The sequence below is a fragment of the Hyperoodon ampullatus genome, assembly GCF_949752795.1.
Source record: "Hyperoodon ampullatus genome assembly, chromosome: 2".
NCBI lineage: Eukaryota > Metazoa > Chordata > Mammalia > Artiodactyla > Ziphiidae > Hyperoodon > Hyperoodon ampullatus.
In genome coordinates this window covers 179,869,131-179,886,931 of record NC_136915.1, presented here as the reverse complement: position 1 = coordinate 179,886,931, position 17,801 = coordinate 179,869,131, and the positions used below count along the sequence as shown (strand labels likewise).

The following is a 17,801-nucleotide window of genomic DNA, read 5'->3' as shown; positions in this document are numbered from 1 at the left end:
TAACCTGTCTACCTGGCATCATCACACAACTATAACCCTTCCAATCAGTGGGACTCTGTTAAATATTAATGTAAAATGATAATGCAGATAAATATTTCATAGACCATTTAATAATAAAAAATATAGCAAACCTAAGCATGGTACAAAAATTCAGGCCATTATCTATTGCAGGATCATAGAGTGATAAGAGGATTCATTGTGCAACATTTACTCTTTGTGACCCAAAGCACTTTGTACTTTTACCATGTAACTCAGAATATCAAACAGACTTTAAAAAGCGGCTTCCTTTGGTCTAGTGTAAGTGTGTTTGAATTCTGGGAACGTAGAGCAATCAAGTTTGAAAGTAATAAAATTGATCAATGCTTCTTATCTTTAGTTGACCATTTCCCATATACACCCTGCCCTCACACGTGTAGCCTCCCCCATGATCAACATCACTCACTAAAGAGATACATTTTTTTTTTTTTTTACCAAGGATGGACCTATACTGACATCATAATCACCCAAAGTCCATAGTTGACCTTAGGGTTTACTCTCGGTGTTGTACGCATGTGGTGGACTGCAGGGGCTCCCCTCATCCCTTTATGGCATGCCTTTCAAGTAAGGGGTCCCATTTTCATCTGGAGAGCTTTTCTGACATCCCCACTTTGATAGGAGCCTCAAGCAAGGACCTCAGGTGAATTAGTCCTGATTTAGAAAAGCTAACATGATGAGCACATGGGAGACAGGAGTCCTGGGTGGAGGGGGCAGTAATACAGTCACATTCCTGGAGAATTTGCCAACGAAGTTAGTGCCTTTACTTAAGGAGATCTCCTTATACGTTTGCTTTTTTTGTTTCCATCTCAGTAACTCAAAATATTTGCCACAGAGACTTTTAGGGGCTGAGAAAGAGAGAAGAGAAGCATGTGAAGCCAAACCCTAGAGAACTTCGGCCCCTCTCATATCAAGGACAAATTGGAGGACGCTTCTTTGGGCTTCTTTCTGTACAGCCTCACAGAGCCCTTTCCATCACTGCCTCCACGCAGTACATGCACCACACCTGAAAGCCCGCGGCAGGAAGACAAGTGGACTTAGAGTGGGAGAGAATGCGTAGAGATCATGTTGTTCCCACACTGGAACAATACCCATCCCGGGTCCCAGTTGCAGTCTGGGCAGAGGAGCTTTTTAAAGCCCCCTGGTGACTCTGGCTTGAGCCAGGGCAGAGACCCTCTGGCCTGAGGTTTTCCTTGGGAGCAAGGTGATAATCAGATATGTCTGACTCCTGGCTGGAGACCAGGAGGGCCGCGTGGTCCTTCTGTCTCTGTGAGCTTGACCTTAACCTCCTTGAGCATCATTTTCTGATCTTAAAGTGGGCAAGTTTTACTAAAGGATTTTAAAGGTTCTTTGCAGCCCTAGAGCTGTACAATTCCTGTTGCCTTTTTCTTCTCTCTGTTAATGTGAGTGTGTGTGTGTGTGTGTGTGTGTGTGGTCAAAAAGGCACTTTATCACAAAGGTCTCTCAGACCCCCTCCCTGACATGACCTCTTTTGTTGGCTTTTTTTATTGAAGTATAATTGATTTACAATGTTGTGTTAGTTTCTGGTGTACAGCAAAGTGATTCAGTTATACACATATATATGTATATATATATTCTTTTTATGTTCTTTTCCATTATAGTTTATTATAAGATATTGAATATAGTCCCCTGTGCTCTACAGTAGGACCTGTTTTTTATCTATTTTATACATAGTAGTGTGTATCTGTTAATCCCAAATTCCTAATTTATCCCTCCCTCCCTTTCCCCTTTGGTAATCATAAGTTTGTTTTCTATGTCTGTGAGCTTATTTCTGTTTTGTAAATAAGTCCATTTGTATCATATTTTAGATTCCACATTTAAGTGATATCGTATGATATTTGTCTTTCTCTGTCTGACTTACTTCACTTAACCATGATAATCTCCAGGTCCATTCATGTTGTTGCAGATGGCATTATTTCATTTGTTTTCATGGCTGAGTAATATTCCATTGCATATATGTATCACATCTTCTTTATCCATTCATTTGTCAATGGACACTTAGGTTGTTTCCTTGTCTTGGCTACCGTGAATAGTGCTGCTCTGAACATTGGGGTACATGTATCTTTTCTAATTAGAGTTTTTCTGGATATATGTTAGCTGGCTTTTTTTAAAACAAACACTAATGTTGCACATACTATATTCCAACTTTTTAAAAAAAGTAAGTTAACAAACACATTTTGATCTTCCTAACAATTGCATGAGGTCTATTTCTCAAGACATGCCTCACTGTGCTTTTTCTCATTTATCCTTGGTCCTGAATGCACAAGCTCTTGAGTATGTAAGATCTTGTTGAACTGAATTCAACAAGGGGCAGAGATTTGACCATTGAATTTTGTTCATCATATCCTACCCACCTCTAAGTATGTTATTTTTCAGATCAAGGAGGAAATAAAAGCCTTCGATGACAATAGTACATGGTTATTCCCTTTGAGCAGGTATGATGGCACAGACATACACATCTGAACATCACGAGTAAGGAATGGCCATATGCTTTACAAAACAACCCTAGAGATGAGCCCATCGAATACAGATGTTGAAGCAGAGAAGGTATTGTAGAGGCGGGTAGGAGTCATCGGATGGACCCCCCCACCATACACCCAACCCTTTCCCTCCATGTCCTCCAGAAGGCTGTGATTCACACACCTGGACCCAGATGCTGAATAGTAACCCAGGCTGCTGCCTTTGGGAATCGGGGATGGTGGCTGCCTCTCCCAGACTCTGCTGTTGGTGGGTGTGGGGCCCCCAGCATCTCAGTCAGAAGCTGAACCCCAAGGGGAGACTAGGATCTCTTACTGTCCATGAAGCACTGGAATCCTCAGGACTCTAACCTCCCTGAGAGGAGCCTGGTGTGTGGATGGGACACGAGCAGCCACATCAGCCCCGCAAAGTATCTCTCCATGAATACACATCAGAGAGAGAGAAAGAGCCACATCCCAAGGTCTCTTCTTTCCTTTTTTGTAGCCTGTTACTGGTGCTCTGAAAATAGGTGACCCCTCCAGGGAACAGAAGCTAGCTTTGCTGGCTTTATCCAGCTTTGGGAAGTCCTTCCCTTCTGCCTGGATTTTCCAAGTCCAAGTGCCTCCAAAGGGCAAATTCCTCCTGGCACATTTATTATGCATTTAGGTTAACAGAAATGTATCTCCCGTAATTCTGTAGGATGTGAGGATGAAGTGATTTACTTCTCTGCGCAGCGTTGCTCAAACACGGGGTCAGGAGAAAGCCTTGAGGACATCTGGAACCAGGGCTGCAGAGAAGTAGAAAGCATCTTAATGATTTCATTCAAGAATCTTTTTAAGATACAGCTAATTTTTTTCTGATTATAAAAGTAATTTTCTAAAGTACCACATCCTCTGTATACCGTTAGAAAAATACAGAAAAATTTAAAGGAATAAAAATCCCTCACCCTCCTACTGTCAAAAAGTAGCCAGCAATAACATTTTATTGTGTTTCCAATATTGTTTGTATGATATTGTATAGATAATTTTGAATGCCACCATTTTCACTTAATGGTATATGGCAAACACATCTCTATCTTTCCAAATTCCTCATCAGCATAGTTTTCATAGTTCCATATTAGTTCATCACAGAAATAGGCAATAACTTATTTAGCCATTCCTGTATAATCGGGCATTTAGGTTATTTTCCATTTCCCCTTACATGAATAATGAACAGCTCTGTAAAACAGTCTTTGTCTACATTTCTAAATTTACTCTTCAGAAATGCTGAATCAGCACTTTAAAGGCTCTCCAGATACATTGCCAAATTGCTTTGCAGAAACCCTGCACCGATCTATATTCCCACAAGCTCAGTGGAAGTATGCCCTTTTTCTAGTACTCCTGCCAGCATCGATGTCTATAATCTTTACTTATCTGGTAAGTGAAAAGTCACGTCTCATGTAAGTTGGTAATTCTCAGAGTATGGCATCCAGTGTTAGTCAGTCTGTGAAGGAAGTTTGACCATGAGGTAGAGTTTTACTTTGGCTAAGGAAACATTTCCTGCAAGTTCATATCATAACCAAGATTCTGGAACATTCCTGTTGGCAACAAACATTTATTGAGGGCTTCCTGGGTGCTAATCTCTGAGACGGATGCTAAGATTACCAAAGTGACCTCACTGTTTCTGCCTGCAAGGGTCTCAGGACGAAGCAGGATGTAGGGCTCAGTAGGAGAAGGGTTGTGGTACTGGGAACATAACCATGTTATGTTTCTCTAGAGCACAGAGAAAGGAGCACGCAGTGCAAGGTATGTGTGTGTACAGGGATCTCGTTGTAGGAAGAATGCCACGGGGTTCCTTTATAGGGAGATTTGAACAGGACATTAAAGAATATCATTTTGCTTGTGTACCTTAAAAATAGAGAAACAGATTTTGGGTTGAGACAGCTTAACTGTGCGGTGTAATGGGAAATATCTATTTGGTCTTTGTCCCCTGTTCCTGGCACGGCTCCTAAAACCCTTGGAATTTCCTGACTGACAAGGGTGACAGGAAAGTTTTTTGTTAATAACAAGCCCCTTTCAATCACACCTAAGTTTATGGTAATGAGGTGAGCGTCAGGATGGGTGAGGCAGGTCGATAGCTTCAGGACGGAGCTTGGTCATCAGAAAGACCAAGAGATGATTACAGTGTGGAACTTTCAGCCACACCCCAGACTTCCAGGCAGGGGAGAGGGGCTGGAGGTTGAGTTTAATGATTTAATCAATCATGCCTAAGTAATGAGACCACCATAAAACACCTAGATGCTGGGGTTTGGAGACCTCACTGATGGGTAACACATCAGGGTGCTGGGAGGGTGGTGCATTTGGGGACGGCACAGAAGCTCTGCCTGTGCTCTTCCCCCATACCTTGCCCTGTGCATCTCTTCCATTTGACTGTTCCTGAATTGTATTCTTTATAAAAAACTGGTAATAGTAAAGCACTTTCCTGAATTCTGTGAGCTCTTCTAGCAAAATATGGAACCTCAGAGGGGGTCATGGGAACCCTTGATTTATAGCTGGTTGGTCAGAAGTACGGGAGACTTGGGACTTGCAGCTGGCGTCTGAAGTGGGACAGTCTTGAGGGACTGAGCCCTGAACCCATGGGGTCTGTGCTAACTCAGAGCAGTTAGTATCAGAATTGAGTTAAATTGTTGGACAGCAGTTGGTGTCAAAGAATTGCATTTTGGTGTTGGATAAGACACCATGTATTTGTTGTCAGAAAGGATCTGAGAAACTTTCTAGACTAAAACGATTTTTTAAAATGCGTTGTTGGGATTATAATGCTTCGTATAAAAAGTAAAATGAAAAAAATAAAAGAAAAATTTATTATAAAAAGCAAATAATACTATTTAAACTTGAGGAGCCTTCCAAATATATTGCTATAAATATATACACACAGGTATTTATACAGATTTGTTTTACATAGATGGAATCATCCTACATGTCGTATATATATCTAGGTGTGCTTTTTTCACTCAGCAACATCTTGAACATTATTCAGCGTTAATAAATGTAGATTCACACCCTCCTTTCTAATGCCCAAACAGTAAGTCTGCATGCATATAGCCAGCCTCTAGTAGATGACTTTCTGAGCCTATGGTAATCTTGTCCAGTCATTGATACCAAGCCGGAAAATTACTTAAAGATTTCTAGACAAAAATTTTGTTTATTTACTTATTCATTCCTTTGAATTATCCCAACATAGCTTAAAACTTCTTCTAACAATTGTATGTATGACACAGTATAATGAACTGAGGAGTAGCCATTAACGAATCAGGAGCAGAGGAAGGAAGGCACCGATCATGTATCTGAGATTTGGGAGGGGAAGGGCTCAGGTGGTCATAGGCGAGCAGGGCCTGAGATATAGGTGCCCAAAGGCTCTGTAGCTGTTAGTCTGATTAGAACTGCTGATCTGATCTGTGCTCTTCAGGAGAATTCCTTTGTAGACCACGGAACAGCAGACCCACTCAGGCTTTTGCCCTCTGTCTTTCCTTCTTCCTTTCAAATGTCTTGTCTGTCTATGGTTAGTTGGTTATTCAAGAGCTTACCTGGGCCTACATTCCCACCTGGCGCTCTCCTCTCTCTCTGTCTCTCTCTCCCTATATATATATATATATATCCATAGAAAAGGATGGAATATATAGATATATATCTATTTCCTCTCTACAAATATATGTATATATCCATGTATACATGTGTATGTATAGCCACAAGTATATATGTATGTGATCATAGAACATATATAGAGAGAACCATAGCATACATAGAGAATGATGGATAAATATTCTCTCTATATAGCTATTCCCTCTCTCTAAATATATGTATATAGCTATGTATATATAGCCATATGGAGAGAGAGAGAGAGATTCATCTCCTGGCGTAGCTTTAGTGATTTGCTGGGCACAATCCCATATGCACTCCAGTGAAGGTCTCCAATAAACAGACATCCTCCCCTGTGCTGTTCTGTGTGTTCCTCAGCAATGACTCCAAACCCTTCTTTTATGTCTTTCTCTGGATGCTTCTTGTGATAGGAAACCATGTAGTCTTAATTTAGTGTTTACAAAATGCCTGCAGATTAATAGTAAATTCTCAGCATTCTTCCACAGAGCTGAGCCCTTTATGTGTAGTACTTTCCCCTTTCTCCCTGCTTTCTTTCTTGCTTTCCTTTCTTCTTCCATCTCAAAAACTCCATGGTTTTTTCTGTGTTCGCTCTAAATGGCCTGGATTTTGCCAGACTGCAGAGAGGCTGCTTACCAGCAGGGGGAGCTGTAAGCTCTTGGAGCTGTTTCTGTGCTTAGGGAAGACACCTCGGGTGTCTAATAGAATGTAATGGTAAATTTAACTTCCTATATTCTTTAATTTAAATTTATTTTTTCTATAATTTAAAATGCATTATTATTTTCTCTAATAACATAATTAATAATTTCATTTAAGTTAATATGCTTAGTGCATTTTTTTTTTTTTACTGCAAATAAGGCTTTACACCAAAATGCTGACAATCAGATCAAGGATGGGTGATGTTATCATATAAACTGATTAATATTTTAGGAGGTAATTAGAACTGGCATTTGGGGGGCTTCATACAATTCATATGAAAACGGGTAATTTGTTCTTCTAAACTGGGTACTTCAGCTGTGTAATAGCGTTAAGAGCAGATTAAATGTCTTGTTAAACTAGGAAACCTAACTGAACTTTTCAGACTTCCTGCTTTATATCACAGTTACGAGGCCGACGTTCCACAGATAACGTTGTTTTGAAATATGCGATTGCTCAGCACTTGTAAAAAGAAATTGAACGTTGGCGGGGGTGGGGGGCTACTTGGAATGCTGAGGGGGGGCTTGGTTCGGCCCGGGCTGCCTGATGGGCTCACGTTCCTGTGGCCGCAGCGCCCTCGTGTGGCGAAGTGCGTCCAGCCGTTTTAGCCGCTTCCAGGCCAGGGTACCACAAGGCCCATCACTTCCCCAGGCAGGAGCTGTTATTACCGGTCATATTCCACCTTCCTCCAGGAGGTTAGCTAGACACCATGGTTGTCTTGCAGTTTTGCGTTTGAACATTGCTTGTAAAAAGTCCCGGCTAGGCTATAGAGATTCCATTTTACGTGATGTGGCTTTGCCTTTTACAAGGGTTACACAGTTCACTCCTCAACGGGTTGTTTGGAATGCGGAGTTTATTTCTGCACAGAAACTGTTTCATAAATGATGGTTGGGAGCCCAGGGCGTTCACAGAGACCTCCTTACTTCAGTCATATCCCGCAGGAGATTTCTGAGTTGGGAAGACCCAGTTAGATACTGGACTTCCTTTTGTGCCTTCGCTGAATCACCCCTATAGGCCCTGGGATGTGAGTGTATCCCTGAAAGAGGACCCTAGCATGACTGGAGCCTGGTCATCAGTGGAGGGGGAAGTGTTACATGAGAGGCCCCACGCCCTGCTCTGCCTGCCTCCTGCAGGGACAGACTGCTCTCCTCTCCTGTCCCTGGGGGAGTGAGCCCAGCAGGTGAGAGGAGTAAATGCCTCATTGCCTCATTTGGAGGCTGATTTCTCACCAAATCCGTTAGACCCATGGTCTCCAAAAACCTCACTTGGGTTGAGATCAGGAAACAATTTTTCAAGGGTTATTTTTTTTTTTTTGCATCTAGCTATAAGTACTGTTGGTTTATGGAGCCTGGAGTGAAGCCCCAGTGAAGCCCCGATGCCTCCCGCCTCTCCTCCAGGGGCCTGGACAAAGAATTGTCCTGTGAAATTCAAGCTTTGCAGATAGATGGCTTTCCTGGTAGCAAGAGAGACCTGTAACATACCCTCCTCATATATATATGTGTATATGTGTGTGTATATGAATATGTATATGTATATATAATGTAAGCTGTATAACCTCCATATATGTGTGTATATATGTTTGTATGTGTGTGTGTAGATAGATATATAGATGGGTGTAGTTAGAAGCTGGATGGTTAAAAGTCCTGCTTCAGAATCAGAAAGGTTTTCAAACCTAACTGCTGCAACCCTGAGAAAACTTTTAAATCTCTCTTTGCCTCCTTATCTTTGTGTAAAAATGGGACCATAATAGTACCTCCCTCAAAGTCGTGAGGTTTGATGGAAGCCCTGAGGCAGACGTTGGCAGGACCTACCACGGTTCAAGGGTGGGAAAGCAAAGCAGGGCCGGCGGCCGTGACTGGCCAGAGCCGGGGGCAGGCTGCCGCTCTGCGGAGGTGGAGGTGTTGGATGGATGAGTCTCAGAACTGATTTTTCTTGGGTCATGTCCCACTCATCAAAGAACCATCAGATTGTAACTTGGCTTCCATTGTAGCTTAGCGAAAGGAAAGGGTGGGCAGTCTTGCAAGCTTTCTGCTTCTCATTATTTATCATTAACTTGACCTGGAGTTGTTTACGGTCCTCATGGCAAACTACCCCCTAGAGAAGATCTATTTTTGCTGTGCTGAAAGGGGCAGGCTTCTGAGACCAAGTCAAGAGCTGGATCCTGGACTCACCAGCACACTGCCTCCATTTGAGTCCTTTTGGGGGAATACTTCGTGGCATCCTCTTGCACTGCTTTCTTCTGCTAGCTTCATAGGACCAGCCAAAGAATAAACTGCTATAAAGACTGATGAAGCCTTAATTCAAAAAATACCTTTTCCTTTTCTCCTAGGACACCTGGGGTGAACTCTTCATTGGCGACGTAGAAATGAAAAAGGTTTTGGCTTGTCCCAGGTAAGGACTCTCCGGGGCGTGCCATGCTCATCGGTTCTTAACTGTCCCCTAACCCTTTGTTATTGTGTGACAGGTGCATTATGACCACGGTGGACCCAGATACCGGAGTGATCAACAGGAAGGAGCCGCTGGAAACCCTGAAAAGGTAGAACATCCACGTGTCCAGTGTATTTTTATATTATCCCCATCCTTTGAACTGCTTGTGACTGTAGGTGCTCTGTCTGGGCACCTTTCTGCTCTCTGCTTGTTTTGTGTCTGTTGTTTAATGTATGTGAGTACTTGTGGCTGTCTCTTTTTTTTTTTCTAGATGGATCTTCGAGTGCTTTGGACAAATTTTTAATTGTATAATCCTACATTTGGAAATTTTCGTCTCTCTCACATCAATTTTTAATAATCTTTACATGTGTATTTCCAAATTAAGACCTCGAGTCATTTTATTTTTGTTGCAACTCACATTTATTTGATAGAATCAATGTCAAGAATATGAGAATTGTTGAGGAAGCCTGGAGTTCAGGGCAGGTCCATTTTGAGATTGTACGGGCATTTATTTCCATGAGTTGTGAAGCTGGAAGTACACATGCAAACAAAGCATTTATTTTAAATAACACGTACAAGTTTCTTCTTTTGGGCTCAAAACGAAGCCATAGAAAAACTGTTCAGACTCTCAGGATACTTCTAGAAAAACCAGGATTATTTGCAGTTTGACTAATTGCCAAGACTTCTCTGTCCACATTTTAGAACAGGCTTGCTGCTTATTTATAGAGAACCTGAGAATGAACACTTGAATTCCACTGAGAGCACTTAGGTTATTTCCTCTGTGTGCCTAAGGGTGAATTTTTGCTTTTCAGCTACCGCCTGTGTGATCCTTCTGAGAAGCCCATTTACCATTCATCCCCACTTTTTGGGATCTATTATTCGGTGGAAAAAAATGGAAGCCTGAAAGTTGGTGACCCCGTGTACCAGATGGTACAGTGACAGATCCACTAGGTAAAGGGCAATCTTTGCTTCTGGAATGCAGTGCCTTGACACCATGGCCACATTTTCTTGTGTTGAGATGTTTTTGCGTTTTGCTGCTTTAACTCTTGGGAGAATGGGCAGTTTGTTTTCTGATCTTTGGAGCTGGAAAATGCCCCTTATTTTTATTCCCCGCAGCAATTGGCATTCTTGCAGCCTCCTCCACCTCCCTTTCCCATCCAGTTATAAAATGTGGATGCAGGAGCCCCAGCAGAAAGACAGGTTTGGGTCCCAGTTCATTAGGGAATATCATGAAGGGATAAGAAAGTGAAGGTGAGCGGTTCTGGAGAGCTCTGTATTTATTTTTTGTGTCTGTGATAGAAAAGTGAAGGGAATATGTATAGACTATTCAAAGTCAACTTGGGGGAAATTGTTAAATCAAATGCTTGTTATCAAATGTATTATTATTATTATTATTTTGTGGTACACGGGCCTCTCACTGTTGTGGACTCTCCCGTTGTGGAGCACAGGCTCCGGACGTGCAGGCTCCGGACGTGCAGGCTCAGCGGCCATGGCTCACGGGCCCAGGGCCCAGCCGCTCCGCGGCATGTGGGATCTTCCTGGACCGGGGCACGAACCCGTGTCCCCTGCATCGGCAGGCGGACTCTCAACCACTGCGCCATCAGGGAAGCCCCTGTTGTCTGCATTTGAAGGACCCAATGGCCTCTGAAGTACCTTAACAGTTAGGGGTCCTCTGTATTGCTCAGTCTCAGACCTCCTCAAAATCAGATCCTGTTGTGTTGCAGTGGACAGAGGTGAGGAACACCCGTGTTTCACTCACATTCAGCCGTTTCCAATCGTCTTAGCTCCCAGAGCCCTTGTGTTAGAAAGCCTAAGATAATGTGTTACCTTTTGTAGTCCTTCTAGGGTCTCTGTGAGATAGATGGGATAATCAGCATTTTCACGGGCAAGAAACAAAGGCTCAGATAGGTCAGCTGACCAAGAGGAGGCTTGAAGACTATTATAGGTTCTTGAAAGTTAGTTTGCTGGTAGAGGTCGTTGTGGAAACTGTGTAAGTCCAAATCATGATCAAAACGGTGCGTTTGGAAGATCGTCCTGAGAGCCACGTGTGGAAGGGACAGGAGGCAGGTGAGAGGGGAGGGGAAAGGCCAGGAAGGGGCGACAGCATATGATTTAAATGGGGTGGAGGTCATGGGCGTGGAGAGGCAGTGTGGCGTGTCCAGATGCTCAGCATGACGTGGGTGCTGTTTGCCCTTTGGTCCTAAGCTCCTTTTCAGCTTTTTTGTTTTTTATCACTTTTCAGCTTTGTTTTTTATCACCACTCCCCTGCCAAACCCTGAACGCTTCCCGATGGCTCTGTCCTGCTTCTCCGCTCTGGACATTCTTCTACTCCATGAGTGTCCTGAGGGCCAGCCCTTCAGAGTCCCATCCGGGGAACGTGGTCATCCCTGCTGCCCGCCCCCCAGGGCACCGAGAGGTTTCCTCTCTGCTGGGCATTTCTGTTGGGCTTTAAAAATAACAACGTGGGCTTCACTGGTGGTGCAGTGGTTGAGAGTCCGCCTGCTGATGCAGGGGACACAGGTTCGTGCCCCGGTCCGGGAGGATCCCACATGCCGCAGAGCGGCTGGGTCCGTGAGCCATGGCCGCTGAGCCTGCACGTCCGGAGCCTGTGCTCCGCAACGGGAGAGGCCGCAACAGTGAGAGGCCTGCGTACCGCAAAAAAAAAAAAAAAAAAAAAAAAAAATCCATTTAAAATATAATTATACAAAAGTTTATCTGTTCCATTATAAATGCAATTCATGTTAATCACAGCAAATTTAGAAGACACCAGAAATGTAGAAGAAAAAATCACCCATTGTTACCATTTGTAAATTTTATTTTGGTTTGTTTTCTGTCTGTTTAAGGTAGCCATGATCTATATTATATCATGATCTGTATGATTATATATTATATATAATGCAGATATATATTATATATAATTTATATATATACAAATATGTATCTGTCGACTGAAGAAAAATACACCACCTAAAAGTTGTGAGTTAAGTCTTATTGGGGGATTTTACTGAGGATATAGCCTGGGAGACAGCCTCTGAGCTAGCTCTGAGGAACTGCTCTGAAGAGATAAGGGAGAAGCCAGGATATATATGAGTTTTTTGCTGGGAAAAAAAAAATGTAGTCGAACTTCAAAAGACGACAGCTAATCACAAAGAGTAGACATCTCAAGTTAATGATTTTAGTGCTTTTCTGCCTATGGGAAGGTGCAAGAGTCTGGGCTCATTGAAATTATTCCTTAGTTATGCACCTTAATGATCTAGGGCCAGTATTCAAAGCACAGATCGCTTTCTGTTTTTCTCCATCCTGAATTCTCCTCAGGGCACACCTTCCTTGGGCTTCTGCAGTTGCTGATGGCTTGATCCTCATAGAACCAGAATGGTGGCAACATTTTTCATTTACTGGAAGGGCAGGCAACATTCCCTGCCCACATATCATAAGATATATGTACACACACATATATATGTATATCTATGAACTATGAGCTTATGAATATGTATCTATGAATTATAAACTAGGTATCATAAGCACTTTCATAGTCCTCCAACCTATTAAAATGTCATTAAAATTATTTATTTATTTATTTATTTATTTATTTGGCTGTGCTGGTTTGTGCATGTTTGAATTATTTATGACTGGTAAGAGAAACAGCCAGATAAGTAGAGATTCTTACAATTTTTTCAGGTTTCAGCATCCCGGAGGCACTGATCAGGATTTTAATGACCACAGCAGCACCACCTGGGCAAATTCTTATTACCCAGCCTGTGACCATCTTCATCGTAGAAATGAATCTCCTTTTGGAGTTAACGGATGCTCTGAGTTAATGCAAGGAATGTATGAGAGCTGATTTGGGAATAAGAACATATGTAGATTTTAGATAATGAAGACTTTTAAAATAAATAAAATTGTCGATAAAATTAATGTTATGGTAGCTACTGCACTTCTCCAATCCCTGACATTAATATTGATGAATAAAGAAAATCTAAAGGACAAAATAATGCCATTTGCAGCAACATGGATACAACTAGAGATCATCATACGAAGTGAAGTAAGTCAGAAAGAGATAAATACCATATATCACTTATATGTGGAATCTAAAATATGGCACAAATGAACCTATCTATAAAACAGAAACAGACTCATAGACATAGAGAACATACTTATGGTTGCCAAGGGGGAGCAGGGAGGGAGAGGGATGGACTGGGAGTTTGGGGTTGGTAGATACAAACTGTTACATTTAGAATGGATAATCAAGGTCTTCATGTATAGCATAAGGAATTGTATTCAATATCATGTGATAAACCATAATGGAAAATAATATAAAAAAGAATGTAAAAAAAAAAGTTTAAAGAATCAGCTAAAAAGCTACACAATTTTTTTGAATGTTTATATTTTATTACCTATCATTCTGTGTTTTAGGAGACATGGGAAACAACTGGTTTCCTGATATGCCTTTACATGTTAACATACAAATTCCTATTAGTGACACGTTAACACACAGATTCTTATTGGTTGGTTTTTACATCGCTATTGAGTCCTGTTGACTTTTTGCTTGTGTGGTTTTGATCCCACCATTATGGAATCGGGTTTTACTTGAAAATGGAAATTATTTTGTAGACTTTGCTTCTATGTTTGATTATGCCTCTGTTAAGCCAGGTAAAAGTAATTGTAACTGACAGATACACCATGTACGAATTCCAAGTACGATAAAGAAGAGAATGGGATTTGAAAGAGAATGGAATTTTGAGAGTAGGAGTAGGAGGAATCACGAACCTATTCTTTTAGATGCCAGTGAGTTTTGAACTATTTTGGTATGACTAGAACAAGAATCCTCACTGATGTAATATGAGAATGAATGAACTCACAATTTTGTGGTTTCTTTCATATTAATAAATGTGATTCTCAATTGTACTTTTTCTTTGGTATTTCTGAGTCTGCTTCCAGGGCTTTTCTCATTTTGTATTAAAGCTTCAGTCACTGTCATTCATTGTTCTTTACCCTTTCTGATAGACTAGCAGAGATGCAGTCGGACTCCACAGATGTTACCTCCTGATATTGGTGGGGTAGGGCCATCATAAGCTACACAGATAGCCCGTCTGTGGCGTGATGGCCAGTGACTGCCCGGGGACTGCCTGGTGCCCTGTGAAGAGCAGCTGTTCCTTCCTTCTCCTCTCTCCTTTGCTGGGTTCTGGGCCTGAAATTCACCTCCACTCCCAGTACCCTGTGAGGTATAAGTGTTCACTTAACTATATCCCTGGGTGAAGTTTGGAAATGATGAAATTGAAAAATCATGCTCACTTTAAAGTCAACCGTTAAAGTAGAGAAGCACCTTTTTTCCTGTTAAATTTCCGAAGAGAAGTTAGGGAGGGAAGGAAACAGAAGTAAGCAAAATTTAGTGCCCCTGAGCTGCCCTTTCTGTGGAGCACAGGGAGCTCAAGTCCTGGCTGTTCTGTGCTGTGTTGCTGTTCACGCTGTCCCCACAACCCGCCGCCCCGCCACTGCTTCCCCTCCAACACCCCCCACCATGGTGCATGTCACCACCAGTCAACCTTTCTTCTGGGGAAGCTAGGTTCATGCAAGCCCCTTCTTCCTCCAGCTCATTCCTGGAAGAGGCCAGATCACTGAAGAGCCCTAACGGCTGAAGCAGCGCTGACCTCTGTACTCTGAACTCAGTTCTTGGATTTCACAGGAGTGGGGAGGGAGGGCGTACCTGGGGAGGGAGGAGGAAACGTAGGACAGATATACTCTGTTTAGGCCTAAATATTTATGGTGGGGAACAATGTCCAAGGACAGATCTTTGCTCAGCACTGAAAGGCCCTGAGGTGTGTTGCCATCTGGGGAAAGAGGATTTACTGTCCTTTGGAAACTGATCCTTCTGTGATGTAAGACACCCTCTATCTGCATGGATGATTTTGATGAGGTCTTATACCATCCTGGCCCGTGTGCTGAGCTGAGCCTGAGAACAACTCTCTCCTTGGCCAAACCTTACTCAAGCTCCTCTGAGTCCTCTTCTCGACTGGGCCTTCACCTTGGCTATAGCCTTGTCAGACCTGCCAAGCCCAGTTTTAACAAGAATCCTGCTAAGCCCAGTTTTCGAGAGAATCCCTACCTTTGATGTCTCCGCTTAGTAATTTTTCAGCCACTCCCTCCCTCCCTGTGCTCCTTGGCTATAGATCCCCAGATGTCTTTGCTGTATTCAGAGCTGAGCCCTATTGTAATGACCTCTATTAAAATAGTTTTCTTTTTCTAATTGACATATAACATTGTATTAGTTTAAGGTGCACAACATAGTGATTTGATATGTATACATATAAATGAAATGATATGTGTATATATAAATGAAAAGATATGTGTGTGTATAAATGAAACCACAATAAGTTTAGTGAACATCCATTACCTCATAGAGTTACAATATTTTTTCTTGTGATGAGAACTTTTAAGATCTAATATCTTAGCAATTTTTAAATATACAATACAGTATTGTTATGTATGATCACCATGCTGTACATTACATCCCCAGGACTTATTTTTCTTATAACTGGAAGTTTGTACTTATTGACCACCTTCACCCATTTTGCACATCCCACCCCTATGTCTGGCAACCACCAATCTGTTCTCTGTATCTATGAGCTTGGTTTTTTAGATTCCAATTATAAGTGAAATCATACTGTATTTGTCTTTCTCTGTCTGACATATTTCACTTAGTATAATGCACTCGAAGTCCATCCATATTGTCACAAATGGCAGGATTTCCTTTTTTTATGCTTGAATAATATCCTATTGTATATACATACACCACAACTTCTTTCTCCATTCATCAGTCTATGGACACTTAGGTTGTTTACATGTCTTAGTGATTGTAAATAATGCTGCAGTGAACCTGGGGGTGTAGATGTCTTTTCACGATAGTGATTTTGTTTCTTTCAGATGTATACCCAGAAGTGGAATTGCTGGATCATTTGGTAGTTCTATTTAAAAAATTTTTAGGAGCCTCCATATTTTTTCTCAAAGTGGCTGGACCAATTTATGTTCTCACCAACAATGCACAAGGGTTCCCTTTCCTTCACTTTCTCCCCAAAACTTATCTCTTGCTTTTACAATCATAGCCACTTTAACAGGTGTAAGTGATATCTCACTGTGGTTTTGAATTTGCATATCCCTGATGATTAGTGATGTTGAGCACCTTTTCATGTACCTGTTGGGCATCTGTATGTATGTCTTCTTTGAAAAAATGTCTATTTAGTTCCTCTGCCCATTTTAAAAATTGACTTTTTTCTTTTTGCTGTTGAGTTGTATGTGTTCATTATATATTTTGAATATTAACCCCTCATCAGATATATGATTTGAAAATATTTTCCCTCATTATATAGGTTGCCTTTTCATTTTGTTAATGGTTTCCTTTGCTGCACAGAAGCTTTTTAGTTTGATGTAATCCCACTTATGTATTTTTGCTTTTGTTGCCCTTGCTTTTGGTGTTAGATCTAAAAATCATTGTCAAGACAGATGTCAAGGAGCTTACTGCCCATGTCTTCTTCTAGGAGTTTCCTTCAGGTTTTATTCAAGTCTTTAATCTATTTTGAATTGATTTTTGTGTATGGTGTAAGTTAGGGTGGGAAGTGAAGTTTCAGTTTCATACTTTTCCTAACACAATTTATTGAAAAGACTATCCTATCCATTCCGCACTGTTTATGCTTGGCTCCTTTGTTGAAATTAATTGACCAGATATGTGTGAGTTTATTTCTGGGCTCTCAGTTGAGCAATTCCATTGATCTATGTGTCTGTTTTTATGCCAACTCTATACTATATTAATTACTATAGCTTTGTAATATAGTTTGAAATCAGGAAGTGTGATGTGTCAAGCTTTGTTCTTCTTTCTCAAGATTGCTTTGGTTCTTCGGGGTCTATTGTGGCTCCATGCAAATTTTAGGATTGGTTTTTCTATTTCTGTGAAAAATGACATTGGAATTTTGTTAAGGATTCCATTGAATCTGCAGATTGCTTTAGGTAGTGTGGTTATTTTAACAATGTTAATTCTTCCAATCCATGAGCACAGACCATCTTTCCATTTATTTGTGTCTTCTTCAATGTGTTTTAGTTTTCAAAGTACAAATCTTTCACCTCTTTGGTTAAATTAACTCCTAGGTATTTTACTCTTTTTGGTAAGTTATAAATAGGATTGTTTTCTTAATTTCTCTGATAGTTCATTGTTAGGGTATAGATATGCAACTGATTTTTGTATATTGAGTTCGTGACCTGCAACTTAACTGAATTCATTTATTAATTATAACAGTTTCAGTTGTTTTTTTTTTTTATTTCTGTGTGGAATCTTTAGGGTTTTCTAAGGCAGCTGGACACTGGGAAGGCCACGTGGTGCCCGCCCACTCCTATCTCTAGGAGAGGGATCTGCCCGCTGCCTGATATCTAATTTCAAAATTATGTTTTGCCCTGCGAATTTTTTTTGTTTATTTTAGGTTAAATAAACAACCCACTGATAAATGGAATATTTATAAATGGCATACTTCCTGCCATATCAATAAACAA

At 41.3% G+C, this 17,801-nt stretch overlaps 1 protein-coding gene across 1 annotated transcript in view; it reads left to right on the top strand.

The window, feature by feature from the left end:
• MTARC2 (mitochondrial amidoxime reducing component 2) overlaps positions 1–12,980 on the top strand; it is a gene marked incomplete at its 5' end in the record, with an annotated part of 29,750 nt that extends 16,770 nt beyond the window's left edge. Inside the window, 4 exons of the mRNA XM_079698030.1 lie at positions 9,169–9,230; positions 9,304–9,375; positions 10,079–10,217; positions 12,945–12,980. Coding sequence (XP_079554156.1) covers positions 9,169–9,230; positions 9,304–9,375; positions 10,079–10,205 — 261 coding nt within the window. The 3' untranslated portion in view covers positions 10,206–10,217; positions 12,945–12,980. The remainder of the gene's footprint in view (positions 1–9,168; positions 9,231–9,303; positions 9,376–10,078; positions 10,218–12,944) is intronic.
• Between the last annotated feature and the right edge of the window lie 4,821 nt (positions 12,981–17,801).